Source organism: Bos javanicus, chromosome 13 (assembly GCF_032452875.1).
Source record: "Bos javanicus breed banteng chromosome 13, ARS-OSU_banteng_1.0, whole genome shotgun sequence".
Classification (NCBI taxonomy): domain Eukaryota; kingdom Metazoa; phylum Chordata; class Mammalia; order Artiodactyla; family Bovidae; genus Bos; species Bos javanicus.
The window spans coordinates 34,400,359-34,417,618 of NC_083880.1; the positions used below are offsets into that span (position 1 = coordinate 34,400,359).

At 39.8% G+C, this 17,260-nt stretch overlaps 1 protein-coding gene across 17 annotated transcripts in view; it reads left to right on the forward strand.

Annotated features, from left to right (window-relative positions):
- The window catches only part of ZNF438 (zinc finger protein 438), a 197,735-nt gene that overhangs the window by 89,908 nt on the left and 90,567 nt on the right, over positions 1–17,260 (forward strand). For 10 of the 17 annotated variants that reach the window (XM_061436214.1, XM_061436213.1, XM_061436211.1 and 7 more), the window contains 2 exons: positions 10,608–10,685; positions 14,839–14,934. The exons of 4 other annotated variants lie outside the window; for them this stretch is intronic. In XM_061436214.1, coding sequence (XP_061292198.1) covers positions 10,684–10,685; positions 14,839–14,934 — 98 coding nt within the window. In that variant the 5' untranslated portion in view covers positions 10,608–10,683. Of the gene's footprint in view, positions 1–9,314; positions 10,025–10,607; positions 10,686–14,838; positions 14,935–17,260 lie in introns of those variants that run through there. 3 more of the 17 variants (XM_061436223.1, XM_061436224.1, XM_061436222.1) reach the window with 2 other exon arrangements.

Sequence of the window (17,260 nt, forward strand, 5' to 3'; positions counted from 1 at the left end):
TTGAATCCCGTATTATACTAGGCTAAAAGAGACTAATACTTTGACCTTCTGCCTGGCAATCTCCTTAGCCAAATCTACCACTTTATTGGGCACGTTTTCTCTTTTCTTTTTTCATGCAAGGAATAGTGTTGCACAATTTCCACCACCGTGTAAGAGGGCTTGTCATTTCTCCATCTGTTAACATTTTCACTAATGTCCTTCAGGCTTTCATTAACAGTGTTTTTAAGGACCTCCCTGTTTCTGCTCACCACTTGGTCCCAAAGCCAATGTCAGTATTTTAAGATTTTTATTACAGAGCCCCCACTTCCATGTGCCAGTATCTGTTATGGTTATCTAATTCTGTTACAAATTACCTAAAAACTTACAGTCTTAGAAAAACAGTCATTTTGTTGTACTTCACAGTCTGTAAGTCAGTGCAAAGGGCAGGCTCAGCTGGTGGTTATTCTTCTCCATGTAGCATCAGCTGAGGTTAGTTGGTGGCATTCAGCTGAAGGATGAGCTGGTTGCAAGTCTCTAAGACAGCTTCATATTTACATTTCTGGTACTTTGATAAGAATCATTCAAAAGCTAATTTTGGCTGAGGCTGTCAGTCAGAGTGCTTACACCTACCTTCTCCAGGATGACAGTCTTACTATAGTTAAATGATGGTAACAGTAGCACAAAAGACAGGAAGAAAGGAATAGATATCTTCTGTTGTAAAATTCTTATTTCTGAAGTGATAAAATTGTCTGAGTCACCAGGGAAGTCCAAAATATTATTAAAACTTAGGTTGTGGTAAGTTAAAGCTCTGTAGTTTAAACACCAGAGCAATAAAACTGCAAAAGAAACAGGTACATCTAATAAGCCAACAGGGAAGATAAAGTAAAATACTAAAAAATATTCAGTCACAGATAAGGCAAGAAAAAATGCGAAAAGGAAACAAAGAATAGATTAGAAAATAGCTAGATGATTATTTCAGATTCAGCCATATAAATAGTTACATTACGTATAAATGATTTAAATCCTCTGAAGACAGATCATCAGGCTAGATAAAAAAGCAAGACCTAACTACATACTGTTCACAAGAAATCCTATTCAAATATGAACACAAGTTATGAGTAAAAGAATTGAAGAAGATATACCATGCAAACACTAATCACTAAGAAAACTGGATTGGCTATAATAATTACAACAACATAGGCTTCAGAACAGAGACTATTACTAGCAATATTGAGACATATTTCATAATGATGAATCAATTTATCAAAAAAAATAACAATCCTAAATATCTATGAGTCCCTTAACAGAGCTTCAAAATACTTGAAATAAAAATTTACAGAACATAAAGGATGTTGTTGTTCAGCCGCTCAGTCATGTCTGACTCTTTGCAACCCCATGGACTGCAGCACACCAGGCTTCCCTGTCCTTCACCATCTCCCGGAGTTTGCTCAAACTCATGTCCTTTGAGTTAGTGATACCATCCAACCATCTCATCCTCTGTCATCCCCTTCTGCTGCCTTCAGTCTTTCCCAGCATCAGGGTGTTTTCTGATGAGTTGGCTCTTTGCATCAGGTGGCCAAAGTGTTGGAGCTTCAGCTTCAGCATTAGTCCTTCCAGTGAATATTCAGGTTGATTTCCTTTAGGATTGACTGGTTTGATCTCCTTGCTCTCCAAGGGACTCTCAAAAGTCTTCTGCTGTACCACTATTCGAAGGCATCTTTTTTTAAGTGCTCAGCCGTCTCTGTGGTCCAGTTCTCACATCCATATGTGACTACGGGAAAAACCATAGCTTTGACTCTACGGATCTTTGTCAGCAAAGAAATGTCTCTGCTTTTGAATACATTGCCTAGATTTGTCATAGCTTTTCTTCTAAGAAGCAAGCATCTTTTAATTTCATGGCTGCAGTCACCATCCAAAGTGATTTTGGAGCCCAAGAAAATAAAATCTGCCAATTTTTCTCCATCTGTTTGCCATGAAGTGATGGGACCGGTTGGATGCCCATGGTCTTCATTTTTTTTTTCCAGTTTTTAAAAATGTATTTATTTTTTGTTGAAGGATAATTGCTTTACAGAATTTTGTTGTTTTCTGTCAAACTTCAACATGAGTCAGTCATAGGTGTACATATATCCCCTCCCTTTTGAACCTCCCTCCTATCTCCCTCCCCATCCCATCTCTCTAGACTGGTACAGAGCCATTTTTTGAGTGTTGAGTTTTTAGCCAGCTTTTTTCACTCTCCTCTTTCACCTTCATCAAGAGTCTCTTTAATTCCTTTTCACTTTCTGCCATAAGGATGGTGTCATCTGCATATCTGAGGTTATTAATATTTCTCCTGGCAGTCTTAATTCCAGCTTGTGCTTCATCCAGCTTGGTGTTTTGCATGATGAACTCTGCATATATGTTAAATAAGCACAGTGACATATACTGCCTTGTTACCCTTGAACATAAAGGATAAATAGGCAAAACTACAGTTGTAGTTAGTCTCAAACACTTCTCTCTCAGCATTTGATTTATAAGTAGGCAAAATATTAATAAAAAAGAAATCTGGAACAACACTGTTAACCAGTTGGAGTTAATAGAATCTTGCACTCAACAATAGAAGAATACACATTCTTTTCAAGAACACATGAAATTTTCATCAAGGTAGGTCATATGTTAGATCATAAAACAAGTCTCAATATATTTTAAAAGATTAAAACTATGCAGGACATGTTCTTTCACTGTTTCTAAATTGTATTAGAAATGAATAGCAATAGAATATCTAGAATTCCTTCCCCAAATATTTAGAGATTAAATAGCACACTTTTAAATAAAGCATGGTTCCATGAAATTACAAGAAAAAGTAGAAAATATTTTTAACTCAATGAAAAATGAAAACACATGGGAACAATATTTATGCAGCAAAAGCTGTGATTAGAGGAAAATGTATAGCTTTAAGATACAGATATTAAAAAAGAAGAAAAGTCTAAAACCAGTTATCTAAGCTTTCACTTTTGGAAGCTGGAAAATTAAAATGAACCCAAAGTAAGTTGAAGGTAGAAAACAAGAAATAGAAATCAATAAAATAGAATATTATAAAACAGACAAATGATGGAGAAAAATTGGTGAAAAAAAAAGCTTTTTAATCGATAAGATTAGTTGGCTCTCTTTAGTGGCAGTTCAGTGCCTTCCATATATTCCTAGATATAAGAGGTTAAAATTGTCCATGTCTCTTAAGTTCTAGACCCAAAAACTGGTGTCTTGTCATAGCCACCATATTTTATTGGTCAAAGAGGCCATTCAGATTCAAAACTTGGAAAGTACATGTGTACCCACTTCTCAATGGGAGGAGTTTCAAAATATTTGTGTCACTCAAGCACAGTCATATTTTTGAAGAGCTTATGAATGAAAAGAATACTGAATGAACTGAAGTAACAAAAATGGAAGAGCACCTATGAGATGAGACTGTTAGAAGTCCTCTTTCCTGAGTGTGTGTGCTCAAAATGAACACTGGCTAAGGATCAAGATTGCTGTGTAAGTGAGACTCTATGAGGGAAAAGAGAAACTGTGGAAGTTTTGGTGATCACATAGTCTGACATATTGAACTGGAACCTAGGGAGTCTTCAGACACACAGCTGGTTTTCCCCATAGGTTGTTTACTGAGCCTTGAGACAGGATGGGAGGTTGGGAAGTTGAGCTGGAAATATGCAGTGATGTCTTCTGCAGTCTTGCAGTGCTTAGGAGACAGTCTCTTTGTGGTAGGGTTAGGGTGCAGCTGCAATAAGCACAATTAATTTCACCTTTGAGATGTTTTACACCAGAAGTAAAATAATTAGATTGACGTGAACAGCTCCTTACCCTACCAGTCTAATAGAGGGAAGGATGGACCCTCACTGGGAGAAAATAATGTCAGCCACAGTTTTATGGCTATTACATTCAAAATATTGAGAATACAGTAAAATGTTATATGACGTGTAAAAAGTAAAAAAATATATATATGTTCAAAGAAGATAAATAGAAGCAGATCTGCCAGTGATACAGATCTAGAAGTTACCAAACAAATATTTTATAGTTGTTGTAAATGTGCTAAAGGAAATGAAGCAGTTAGAAAAATGGATGAAAAGATGAACAATATTAATAGAAAGGTGGAAATATTTAAAAAAATAATCAAATGGATATCCTAGGGCTGAAAAATATGACATCTGAAATTAAGATTTGAGTTTAAGAGCAAAGTAGGCACAACAGAAAATAAATAACTAGAACTAGTGAACTAAAGGACAGTTCAGTGGGAAAATGTACAATCTCAGAAAGGAAAAAGAATGGAAAGAACAAAACAGCTTAGGAGACATAAGATCAAGTCACTTCATCTAACATTCATGTGGTTGGAGTCCCCAGAGGAGAGAATGAGAAAAGCAATATTTGAGAAAATAATGACCAGAGGTTTTCCAAACTGATTAAAGATAGCAATCCACAAATTCAAGGAGCACAGGAAACTTAGTGAACCCCAAGCAAGTGAACCCCAAGCAAGATTAATATGAAGAAAATCACACCTAGGTACAACTTGGTGAGACTTGTGAAAACCAGCTATAAAGAAAAAATCTTGAAACAATCGAAGTAAGCTCCACTACCTTCAAAGGAACAGCAGTAAGGTGGCTGACTGTCCTACAGACATTATTAAAACCAGAACATTAAGGAATGACATCCGTAAATACTTGGAGAAAGGAAAAATACTGCCAACCTGAACCTCTGTACCCAGCAAAAATATTTTTTTAATGAAAGCAGAAAAAAAATGTTTTTAGACAAAAGGTAGGAGATTTTATCACAAGTAGAACCATAGTGCAAAAATACTAAAGGAAGTTATTCAGTCTGAAGAAAAGTGATCCCAGATGAGCCATAGGACCTCAGGAAAAGTGAGGAGCCTAGGAAAGCCTATGAATAAATATAAAAGATTTCAGACCATTGAAAGCAACAATATTAATGTTTTGTGGGGCTTTAAACATAATTAGAAATAAAATATTTAAAATCAGTGGAACAAAGGGTTAGTAGGTGTAAGTGAAGTTAAACTAACATTTTTTTGTCTCACCCAGGAAGTGGTAAAAGTCATCTGAAATCAAGGAAGTATTTTTAATCTCTAAGATAATTGCTAGAAATATTACAAAGATGTTTAAACAAAAAGTTTACCAAAGGTAAAATAAAATAATTTAAAAAATTGGGTATCAAAAAAAGAACAGAAGGAATGAATAGAAAATTAATAACATGAAAGTATCTTTAAGTATAATTAAATTACATAAATTGGCTTCTTCTTCCAATTAAAACCAGAAATTTTTGGACTAGATTTTTAAAAAAAGACAACAATGTATAGTTAAGACATAAGACATATTTCACATAAAAGGATATGGAAAAAAATAAAAGGTACACTATAACAAATACTGACTAAGGAAATCTTATATGTTAATATCAGACAGAGTAATCCTTACGGAAGAATGAATTATGGAATGCTCTATAATGATAAATGATCAATGCAGTAGGAAGACAGAACAGTGCTAAATTTATATGTTCCTAACAGCATAACTTGAAAATACATAAAGCTAAAATTGACAGGACAAAAAGGAGAACAGATGAATCATAGTTGCAGAATTTTGCAACCTTCTTTCAACCACTAGTGTAACAAGCAGATTTTTAACATGATTGTTAAAAGTGTAAGGTGATAGAATATTTAAACAAGGTTATTAACTTGACCTATTGCTATTCATAGAATATTATTCCCAACAACTGCAGAATACACATTCTTTTCAAGCATGCAAGGAATTTTTACCAAAATAGAACATGTACTAAGCCAAAAAGCAAATCTCAACAGATTTCAAAGGATAACATATAGTATATGTTCCGCAGTAGAATTAAATTAGAAATATATAACTGAAACATAAAAAAGCCTATATTTGCATGGAAAATAAATAGTATGCTTTTAAATAATCCAAGGGTCAAAGAAATACAACCATGGTCAAAATATGTTGAACAGTATCAAAACTTGTGAGACACAAAGTAATGCCTAGGGAGTATTCAGTTCAGTTCAGTCACTCAGTTGTGTCCGACTCTTTGTGACCCCATGAATCACAGCACACCAGGCCTCCCTGTCCATCACCAGCTCCCAGAGTTCACTCAAACTCACGTCCATCGAGTCAGTGATGCCATCCAGCCATCTCATCCTCTGCCGTCCCTTTTTCCTCCTGCTCCCAATCCCTCCCGTCATCAGAATCTTTTCCAGTGAGTCAACTCTTCTCATGAGGTGGCCAAAGTACTGGAGTTTCAGCTTTAGCATCATTCCTTCCAAAGAAATCCCAGGGCTGATCTCCTTCAGAATGGACTGGTTGGATCTCCTTGCAGTCCAAGGGACTCTCAAGAGTCTTCTTCAACACCACAGTTCAAAAGCAGCAATTCTTCGGCGCTCAGCCTTCTTCGCAGTCCAACTCTCACATCCATACATGACCACTTGAAAAACCATAGCCTTGACTAGACTGACCTTTGTTGGCAAAGTAATCTCTGCTTTTGAATATGCTGTCTAGGTTGGTCATAACTTTTCTTCCAAGGAGTAAGCGTCTTTTAATTTCATGGCTGTGGTCACCATCTGCAGTGATTTTGGAGCCCAAAAAGATAAAGTCTGACACTGTTTCCACTGTTTATCCATCTATTTCCCATGAAGTGATGGGAACAGATGCCATGATCTTCATTTTCTGAATGTTGAGCTTTAAGCCAACTTTTTCACTCTCCACTTTCATTTTCATCAAGAGGCTTTTTAGTTCCTCTTCACTTTCTGCCAAAAGGGTGGTGTCATCTGCATATCTGAGGTTATTGATAGTATTGGATAACTTTAAATGCATATGTTTTCAACATAAGGTATAATTTTCCATCTCAAAAAGCTACAAAAAGATGTGCAAACTAAATTCAAATAAACTAGAGAAAGCTCAGATTAAACAATATGTCTTTTTTTTTTTTAATATGATGCTGTTAATTTGAGCTTTCTCTTTCTTTCTTAGTAAGCGTTTGTCAGCTTTATTAACATTTTCAAAGAAACACAGCATGTGAGATCTTAGTTCCCTGACCAGGGATTGAACTCAGCACCCCCCCCCCCCCCCCCACCCCGCTGGCATTGGAAGCATGGAATCTTAACCATTGGACCACCAGGGAAGTCCCTATAACTTTGATCTTACCCCCAGATTTCTTCCTTTCCTCCCCAGGAATTTAAACCTGGCTTTTGTAGGTAGTGCCAGTTTTGTTTTGTTTTGTTTTCCACAACCATCTCAAGAAAATTTTTTTTTAATTTTTCTAAGTCTATAGATTTTAAAGGGAGGGTGATGTGTTCCTTTGCTCTCCACTGTCAATTCAGGATCGAGGTGCCACCTTGTGTGTCAGTTCCTTTTCTGCTAAGTCTTATGCTGCCATCTCCCATTTCGAAGGCTTGTTATTGGTTGATTTCCAAGAGGGCCACCACTCTAACTTCCTCAATCATGTGAGCATCACACTTGAAACTGTCCTTTGCACACCACACTGTGTGATTATATCTGTTTCTTCTAATTCATGTTTTGGGATTTCTGATACTCAGAACTCATTATTCTTTAAGTTGCTCAGTTCTGTCAGTCAGAATCATTTCAAGATCTCAGATGCTGAAAGCCCCTTTCTCTTCTCTAACTTTTTTCTTTTAAGCCCTTAAATTCAGATATGTCTTCATTTATGTACTGTTTCTCCACCTCTCCTTCCCTCCCTAACTTCCTTCCTCTCTATCACAGTAAATGGCCTTGTTATTGACCTTAACTCCCTCAATTTTACACCCTTACACACAATAATTTTTATCCATATCCATCACCCATCCTTTCTTCCATTTCTAACCATGAAGAAAGAACAATTTCTCTTCTTAACATGGCTAACTCTACCTTCTCTTGACTTTGCTTCATTATTAATCCCTTTTCCTTCCTTTTACTCTCATTAAAAAGAAAATAGTAACTCTTATTGAAGATTCAGGTTTACATTCAAACTATGCAAGGCCTCTTAAAAGAATAATGTTTGGTAGTTAATTCCATTTCTCCTTTTTCTTTAATTCTTCCATTTTTTTGTTTTCTTTTATTGCCCTCCTGAAATTTCTTTCTAAGATCATGAGTGACTGTTAAGTTATTCTTAGTCCTCCTTCTGCTCTGAAAACACAAGACAGGGTGCTTCGTTCTTTGGCTGTTCTTCTTTGACTTCATTGATAGACATCAGTTTTTTGTGGAAAGCCTGCTTATCAAATAAATAAACCTTTTTGGAGATAAGCAGACTTCCCTATTGACTTGCTATAGCAAGAGTGACCACACAGATATGGGGGTAGGTAGGGGGCTGCTTTAGGAAATGAGTGTAGGGTTTTTATTGATTATGTTTGGGCTTTCAAGTTCTAGGGTGAGATGCCAGAAGTCAGGTGAGTCTTTTGGAGTGGTCAGTTTCTTTAAGGGATGCACACAACGCATGGTTGTGATTGAAAGGCAAAGTCTGTGGAGGCTGAGGATGCTGCACTAGTGACTGTGGTGGTAACTGTGGTGGATGGTGGTAACTGGTCCAGCTCTCAGTCCTGCCTACCTTATGGGGTGGTTATTCTGGTTGTCATTTTCAAGCACACTTTTATTGTATTTTTGATTTTTTAATTCCATTGCTGTTGCCCTGGTTTCTTCTTATCCTGACTGTTGTAGTAACAAAACAGGTCTCACTGCCTTTTCAGTCTTCTTGTAGTAACTCTAAAAGCAGAACCATCTTTCTAGAATATAAATTTGAATGAGTTTTCTACTGAAAACCCTTGATGGCTCTTTTTATGTACAAGATAAAACCACATATACTGAAGGTAGTATTTAGCCCTTTCACAGTAGGACCTGGAGCCCGCATTGCAGTCCTTGTCTGTCTGCTGCTCTGTGGGTCTCCTGTCCCTCTCTCCCTCCTGCTTTCCCCTCCCTCTACCTCCCCCACCTACTTTTCTCATCCTCTCCACCAAACAATGCTCTTGTTACAGAAGCATACTGACTTTCCCAAGCTCACACACTGTATTGTGGCTTCTGTGCCTAAAATATAGTTTTTGTTTCTTCTTGGAATATTGTTTCCAAACCTTACCTTTATCTGATTGCTAAAAGTCCTATCTCTTTTAAAACTGAATTTAAGTGTCACCATTACAGACTATTGGAGAAGGAAATGGCAACCCACTCCAGTGTTCTTGCCTGGAGAATCCCAGGGATGGGGGAGCCTGGTGAGCTGCCGTCTATGGGGTCGCACAGAGTCAGACACGACTAAAGCGACTTGGCAGCAGCATTACAGACTATGTTACTTTGCCAGGACTACATAACAAAATATTATAGACCAGTGACTTCAACAACAGAAATCTGTCTGCTCAGTCTTGGAAACCAGGCCTCTGAGATCTCGGTGTCTGCAGGCTTGATTTCCCTGGAGCTCCTCTCCTTAGCTTCCAGGTGCCCATCATTTTGCTGTGTCCAAATGTGGTCTTTCTCCTGGTGTGTCTCTGTGTTTCCTAACTTCTTCCTTCTATAGGACACCAGTCACATTGGATTAGAGCCCACCCTAAAGGCCTCACCTTAGTCACCTTTTAAAGGGCCTTATCTCCAAATACAATCACACCCTGAGGTTCTAGGGCATTGGGGCTTCAACACATTAATTGGAGGGGGGAAGGGATTGGAAGACACAGTTCAGTCCATAATACAAAGCCGTCACATATGTTCCCTGTAGTAAGTATGGATGTGAGAGTTGGACTGTGAAGAAGGCTGAGCACCGAAGAATTGATGCTTTTGAACTGTGGTGTTGGAGAAGACTCTTGAGAGTCCCTTGGACTGCAAAGAGATCCAACCAGTCCATTCTGAAGGAGATCAGCCCTGGGATTTCTTTGGAAGGAATGATGCTAAAGCTGAAACTCCAGTACTTTGGCCACCTCATGCGAAGAGTTGACTCATTGGAAAAGACTCTGACGCTGGGAGGGATTGGGGGCAGGAGGAGAAGGGGACGACAGAGGATGAGATGGCTGGATGGCATCACCGACTCGATGGACGTGAGTCTGAGTGAACTCCGGGAGTTGGTGATGGACAGGGAGGCCTGGCGTGCTGCGATTCACGGGGTCGCAAAGAGTCGGACACAATTGAGCGACTGAACTGAACTAACACCCCCTGCCCCCTCCAAATCCAGTAGCACTTTGTACCATTTTTAGCATTTACCGTGTGTGCCTTGATGTGGAGTTATTCATGTTTGTCTGTCTCTGGTGGTTTGTGGGTTTCCTGAGGACGGGAGCTATATCTTAACTCAACTTCACCTCTCCCTGCTGTCCATGATATAGTACTGAGTAGGGCTTGATTGGTGGCTAGATTTTAAATGATCTAGTGTAAATCAAGCTTAAATATATTATTTTCCAGAACTTTTAGGAGATTGACATAAAAACATAGGAAGAAAATGTTATACCTCCTATTTTAGAAGTCTTTGAGCATAGCTTGAATTTTTATTTTAGGTTCTTAAATTATACCTAAGTATCAGTTTTCTAGAACTAAATATAACTCTTATGATCTTTAGGTGCAGTCATCTAATTAGCTTCTGTAAGCTACCTATCAATTCTTTCATACTTCCATTACATTTGTTTTCAGATAAAAATGAATGCCATGTCTCAGCCAGCACTGAAAACGTGAAGTTTAGAAGACATTTGCTAAGTCGAGTCAACTCATGTAAGTCCACCCACATCGCTCAGCACCAGCTTAAGACTGATTTAAAATGTGAAGAATTAAGTTCACCACCTTTGATGATTTCTCAAGGCTCAATTGTTCAGAATATCTTATAGTTCCCTTGTATATTGAATCACTGGTCTTGGAAGATATTGGAGAGATGATTACTCACTAAATCTCATGTGCTTGTTGAAAATATAATGTTTAAATTCAAGATATTACTTTAAAAATTAGAGTAGCACCTCATGACCAACCTTTATTTTGTACCAAGTCTAGGTATCAATTCCCAACTATGGGCCAAACTTAATGTTTGTAAAATGGTTTTCCATTGTAGCAAATATATTTTCAGTTTCTAAGTCTGGCTTTTCTGAATATGTTCTTGATAATTAAAGGGAGATGTTTAGTAATTATCACTGGAACCATAAATACATAGCTATTTATCCAAAAACCTAGCTTTGAGGTGTCATCTTAACCAATCCCAACTATTATAATTATCTCCTCATGGTCTTTGTCTTCATTCTGTCGTCTATCCTATTTTCGCTGCCTTATAGATATGCATGTAGAGCCACTCCAATAATTTAAAAACCCTTCAGTGGCTCCTCGCTCACTGCTGATAGAATCCATGCCTTTGCCGGCATTCAGAGCCCTCAAGCAAGCTCCTAAAATGTCCCCATCTTTAGCCAGCTGAGCTTTCTTCCTGTTCTCTGAAATCTCCTTGTTGTTCTTGCCTCTACATCTCGACTTGGACTGTTTTTGTTAGTGTTTCTCTGTAATGTCCCCTGCTCCTCCCTTTCTGGTTTCTCTGCCTGTTGAAGTCTTGTGCAAACCTTCAAGGTTGAGCTCAGGTGTGGAGTGCTCCACGAAGCTTCCCCTGATCACTCTAGCTAGAAGCATGAGCTTTCTTTCTCTCTGCTGACTTCACCCAGGATTTTCTTTATCATTGTTTCAGCATATTTTACCTTGCCACGTCAGTGTGTGTGTGTTGGTGTCTATCTTAGGACCAGAAAATCAAACATTTTGTCTAATGTAGTTTTGTCTTGCACAGCGTTCAGCGTAGCCTTTAACGATGCTCAGTATTTGTTTAACAAATTAAGAATGTGCCTGGGCTTTTCTCCCATCCTCCCCTCTATCTTACATCCTTACAGACACACATGGTCCATATTCATGGCAACCATTCATCCTCGTCTTGTCCCCCTGGCAGACCACCATGCTGCCATCTTGCCCTGGGAAAACTGGCCGTGGTGTAATTAGCAAGACACAGTCATTTCCCAGCCTCAGAAATAAACTGTGGTCCCAAAGTTCATGTCCAGTTCCATTGTTTGGAATGCAGAAAACATTTTTCCACAAAAACAGTTATAAATAGTCATTAAGTTTCTCAGTCTGCCCTCCCAAGATTGTTTAACTCATAAGTACTGGTGCAGCCACCACATATCACACTGTTTGTAGAGCAGGGATCCCCAACACATGGGCCACTGGTACCAGTCCACAGCCTGATAGGAACTGGGCCAGACAGCTGAAGGTCAGCCACAGGCAAGTGAGTGAAGCTTCATCTGTGTTTATAGCTTCTTCCCATCGCTCCCATCGGAGAAGGCCATGGCACCCCACTCCAGTACTTTTGCCTGGAAAATCCCATGGACAGAGGAGCCTGGTAGGCTGCAGTCCATGGGGTCACGAAGAGTCGGACACGACTGAGCGACTTCACTTTCACTTTCATGCATTGGAGAAGGAAACGGCAACCCACTCCAGTGTTCTTGTCTGGAGAATCCCAGGGACGGGGGAGCCTGGTGGGCTGCTGTCTATGGGGTCACACAGAGTCGGACACGACTGAAGTGACTTAGCAGCAGCAGCAGCAGCAGCAGCATCACTCCCATTATTGGCTGAGCTCAGGAAGGCAAGCTCAGGGCTCCCACTGATTCTGCATTTTGGTGAGCTGTATAATTATTTCATTATATATCACAATGTAATAATAATAGAAATAAATGTAATGTGTTTAATCACCCAAAAACCATCCACCTGCCCCATTCTGTCAAAAAATTGTCTTCCCCCAAACCTGTCCCTGATGCTGTAAAGTTTAGGGACCACTGTTGTAGAGAACCTCTGACTCTGGATATGGAAGCATATCTCTCATGTCCTGGAAGCAAAATAGGGACTTCTTGGGCAGCCTGAGCAGTAGGAAGTCTGAGCAGGGGCTCTGGCAGGGCGCCCCCCCACCATTAAACACCCTCATGACAGGAGCTTTTGGGTTTCCAATATTCGCATAAGAAACATTTAGCTCTAGGTCACTGGTACTCTCATGAGCTCTGAACTGAGGGCAAGGAGGCTCTTGTTCTGCTGACCCTCCCCACAGTAGATGAGGATGGTAAACAGTGCTTCAGTTGTCTTGTCACATGGGGGGTCATTTTTAATTTGGGTGTCTGGGAGTTGACGATATCTTTCTTGAGCTTGGCATGATTTGTTTTATGAACCTATTACACCACTTCACCCTCATTAGTGTGATCTCTTTTCTCTCACAGCCTGGCAACTTATACAGTAATTTCCCACAGTTTGCATTTAATGGAAGGAGACCATTGTCTGCTCATGGACCAAGTCTAACTCATAATCGTAACTGAAGTTATGTGCAGGAGGAATACGACCTTTAGCTTAAGCATAAAGTGTTTAATAACCACCCACACATGCAATAACATAACCCCAGTTCTGCGGGATTGTGCCAATAGCCAGAGTCACATACACCATACTTATTGGCACATAATTCTCCAGCATCTCATTGAAATTTGAAGCAGTAGTCTAAATTATGCTATGCACTTTAATATTTTTAGCATTGAATTTGATAGTTGCTTCATTTTTCTGGTAGCAGACCCATGCCTGCTTCCTGACAGGAGCAGCTATCCTTGCTCTGAATTTGTGCTCGTCTCCTACCCGTTTCTGCAGCCCCCAACCTCCTCTCTGGGCCCATCCCCTGCTGGTGTTGGTCCATGAGCACCCGCACCCCATCCTCACCCAGGGGAGCCAGCAGATAGGAGATGAAAGGAGTTAGAATTTTAGTTCTCCTGTGACACTGACACCCCAGGTAATCCTGGGGGCTGATGTGGGACGAGAAGGCTGCCAGGGTATCCACACTCAGAACTCTCAAATTTTGCATTAGTTGAACACATTTCTCATCTCTTTGGTGTGTTTTAAATAATTTATGTTTGGCAACAGTGGGCCTTGTTTATTAGATGGCAGAGAATAAATTCAAGATGAGATGTTTTGATGTGACCTGTCTCCTTTAAAAAAGGATTCAACATCATGGATTAAAAAAAAAAAAAAGAACCACTCTCTTGGCTGTTTTGTAATAGTGCTTATGTGACAGCACTTTCTGCTGTGGCCTTGTTTGCCTGTGACAATTTATTGTTGTGTTGTCAATAGCTCCACTTTTTTAATATATAAAACTTAGGTTTTTCACTAATCATCCAAATGTTTAACCAGATGATGAATGGTCTGCTTAGACTTGAAGGAGCCTGTACAAGAAAGGGGAGAAAGGAGAAATTAAATCTGTTGAGTACTGCTCTGCACCATGTCCTTTATGTGTCTTTTAGGATCTTAACTCCATTTTACAATGGAGGAATTTGGGCTTGAGAAATGTTTAAAAAATGAATCTGAGGTCAGAGGTCTAGTCGGTGATAGATCTGGGTTTCAATCCCAAATCTGATCATCTCACTAATTGAACAGCCTGATCCTACAAGCCCATGTGCCTTTTATTTGTTGAGCAAGATCAGTGACTTGAAATTGGAGGTTGGAGGCAGATTTGGGTGTAGTAAGGTTCTCCTTCCCCACTGACAACCAAAGCTGCTCTCAGGTTCAGTTCCCTTGGCTGTCCTACGGGACTAAAACCCGTTTTACTGACCATTTGATACTGTTGTGAGAATAATAAGCTAGTGAATTTCAGTATGATTTTATAGGTATAAAACCCAATGGAAGAAGAGAGATTTTTAAGTCAAGAGAAAAACTAGTAAAAACCTTAAAACATTAAATGAGATGACTTGGACAGATTTTGTGGTATTTCACATCTTAACATTGCTCTATAAAGCTTCCAAAATGACATTTGTCAGTTTTATAATCCCTACCACCATCATGTGCAAGCTGCATCCCTGAATTAGGTATCTCATCCCTGATTTAGGTATCTCAGGTGCAGCGGAGAGAGTCCTGGCAGCATCCCAGGGACCCCCTTTCATTCACCAGAAGAGATGATTCATTTCTGCACCATATCAAACAGGTTTGGACTCTAGTAGATACTGAAGAAATGTTTGTAGCCAGTGAGGACCTGGAAAATTCTCAGGCTGTTGAATAGTCATAGATGTGTCAGACTAGCAATAATGTTAATGTTCTCAGAACAGTTTATATTTTTGAAGTTTTTAGTAAGCCCAAGTATGAAAGTCACATTTTGTAAACGTGCTTTCACAGAATTGCTGTTCAAAAGTGGTTCCAGGTTTCTGGGCACCTTTCATAGATTACAGGATGGTGAATACTGAAAGACAGCTCTGAGCTCTGAGTTGTCATCCAGTTATGCTTCTTTCAAGTATACAGAGAAGAGATAAGAAAGGTAGGGAACTCATTAAGTTATAAGGACAAGACTATGAATGAAGTGTCTGTGAGCCTGGGAAGTACCAAGGTCATGTCCTAGGCTTAACCCAAACTTTTACCCCATTAAAGCCCTAGGTCTAAAGATAAATGCTTTCAGAAGACCAGCTGAGACCATTGGAAGGATGGTATTAGAACAGTGCTCAGATATGGATCGAGAAGTCTGCATTCAGTCAGCCTTGGAGCAGATGTATGTAGGACTCTTCCCCATCTGCCACACATCCCAAGAAGGGTCCCTGGTCCTGAGGTGCTGACTCCCACTGCTTCTTGGGCCAACCCTGAACCTGCTTCCTAGGTGTGGTGGCTGGAGGCCTCCAGAATGGGAAAGGAGACCTAGGAAGCAAAGAGTGCACACACACAGCAGACACTGTGGCCCAATTTGGTCCATCGCTATGGACCACATTTGGCTTGTACAGTGTTTGTTTTCAACATGAATAACGTTATTAACTGGTGTTATTCCAACTAGTTTCTAATTGGATTTTCTGTTAACTCCTTTAATGTGCACACCCAGATTTCTGGGTTTTCTGGAAAACTGTAAGATGTGACAGCTTTAGGCCTGCCATTCGAAGTGACTGTCATCCATTAGAGCTAGTGAGGAGCTGCCTCTATGAGATGAGTGAGAACTTTCCAGGTCTCACAACCTAACCCCTGCAACCCCTGCCCTTCACTATTGGTTTTCTTTAAATAGAATTAAGAGGAAAGTTAAATGTTACCACTCTGCCATTTGTGTTAAAACTGAAAACAACAGGTTGAGAGGATAGCATGTTTCAATATACCTGAGAGACTGTTATTCTCCTAGGACTATTGTGTGTAACAATGTACCATAAACTGGGTGGCTTTAAACAACAGAAATTTTTACTCTCACTGTTTTGGAGGCAAGAAAACTGAAATCCAGGTGCTGGCAGAGCCCTGCTCCTGCAAAGGCCTCTTGGATCCATAGCTTCAGGTGGCACCACGTGTTCCTTGCTTTGTGGCTGCATCACTCCACCCTCTACCCCATCTTCTCATTACTGTCTTCCCTGTGTCCAGCCTTTCTTCCTGTAAGAACAGCCATCATATTGTAATAGGACCTACCCTATTCCAGGACAGGGCTTCCCTGTTGGCTCAGTGGTAAAGAATCTGCCTGCTAATGCAGGAGACACGGTTCGATCCCTGGGTTGGAAAGATCCCCTGGAGAAAGAAATGGCAACTCACTCTGGTATCTTTGCCTGGAAAAATTCCATGGACAGAGGAGCCTGGAGGGCCAGAGTCCATAGGGTCACGGGCTTACGACCTCAGCATAACATTTTGGGGAACACAATTCAGCCCATAACTGATGGCGTGTTTCTTGGTGGAGCACAGAATAGTTGTTTAAGGGCAGAGGTCCTTGGAACAAAGTACCTGGAGTCATACTTATACCTTGTTTGCTCTCTCATCTGGGCAGTTGCTCACCTGTCTCAGTGCCTCCTCGCCCTCATCTGCAAAATGAGGATGAGGGTACCCACCTTCCCCCTCCCACCTTATAGGCTTGAAGTGAAGACAGACCCTATAAAGCCCTTGGAACAGTGCGTGGCACATACTCAGTTTCAATGAACTGAACTATTAATTATCTTCATTGTTATCTGTGTTTACTCAGACACAATTTCTATGCATACAAGGAGTTTCTATGCCAAAAAGCTATTATTTAAGATAGCATTATGAAGCAAACCATGGTGAAAGTAGGAATAAGAGATAGAAATGCTTCATGAAAAAAAGTAAGTCAATAAAAGAGAGTGCGAGAGACTGGAATATTAATACGATTTATTTTTCATACAAATAAAATAATTATAATACATTAATAATGTTTAGCCTCCTCGTGCTGTTGGATTACCTGCATGGCTTCTAGATGCACTTGAAACTGATAAAAGACCCAGATAGGAACTTTAGACTCAGAGGCTCAAACGTTGACTGTGGGCTGGTGAGCACAGTGCCCCGGAGGTGAT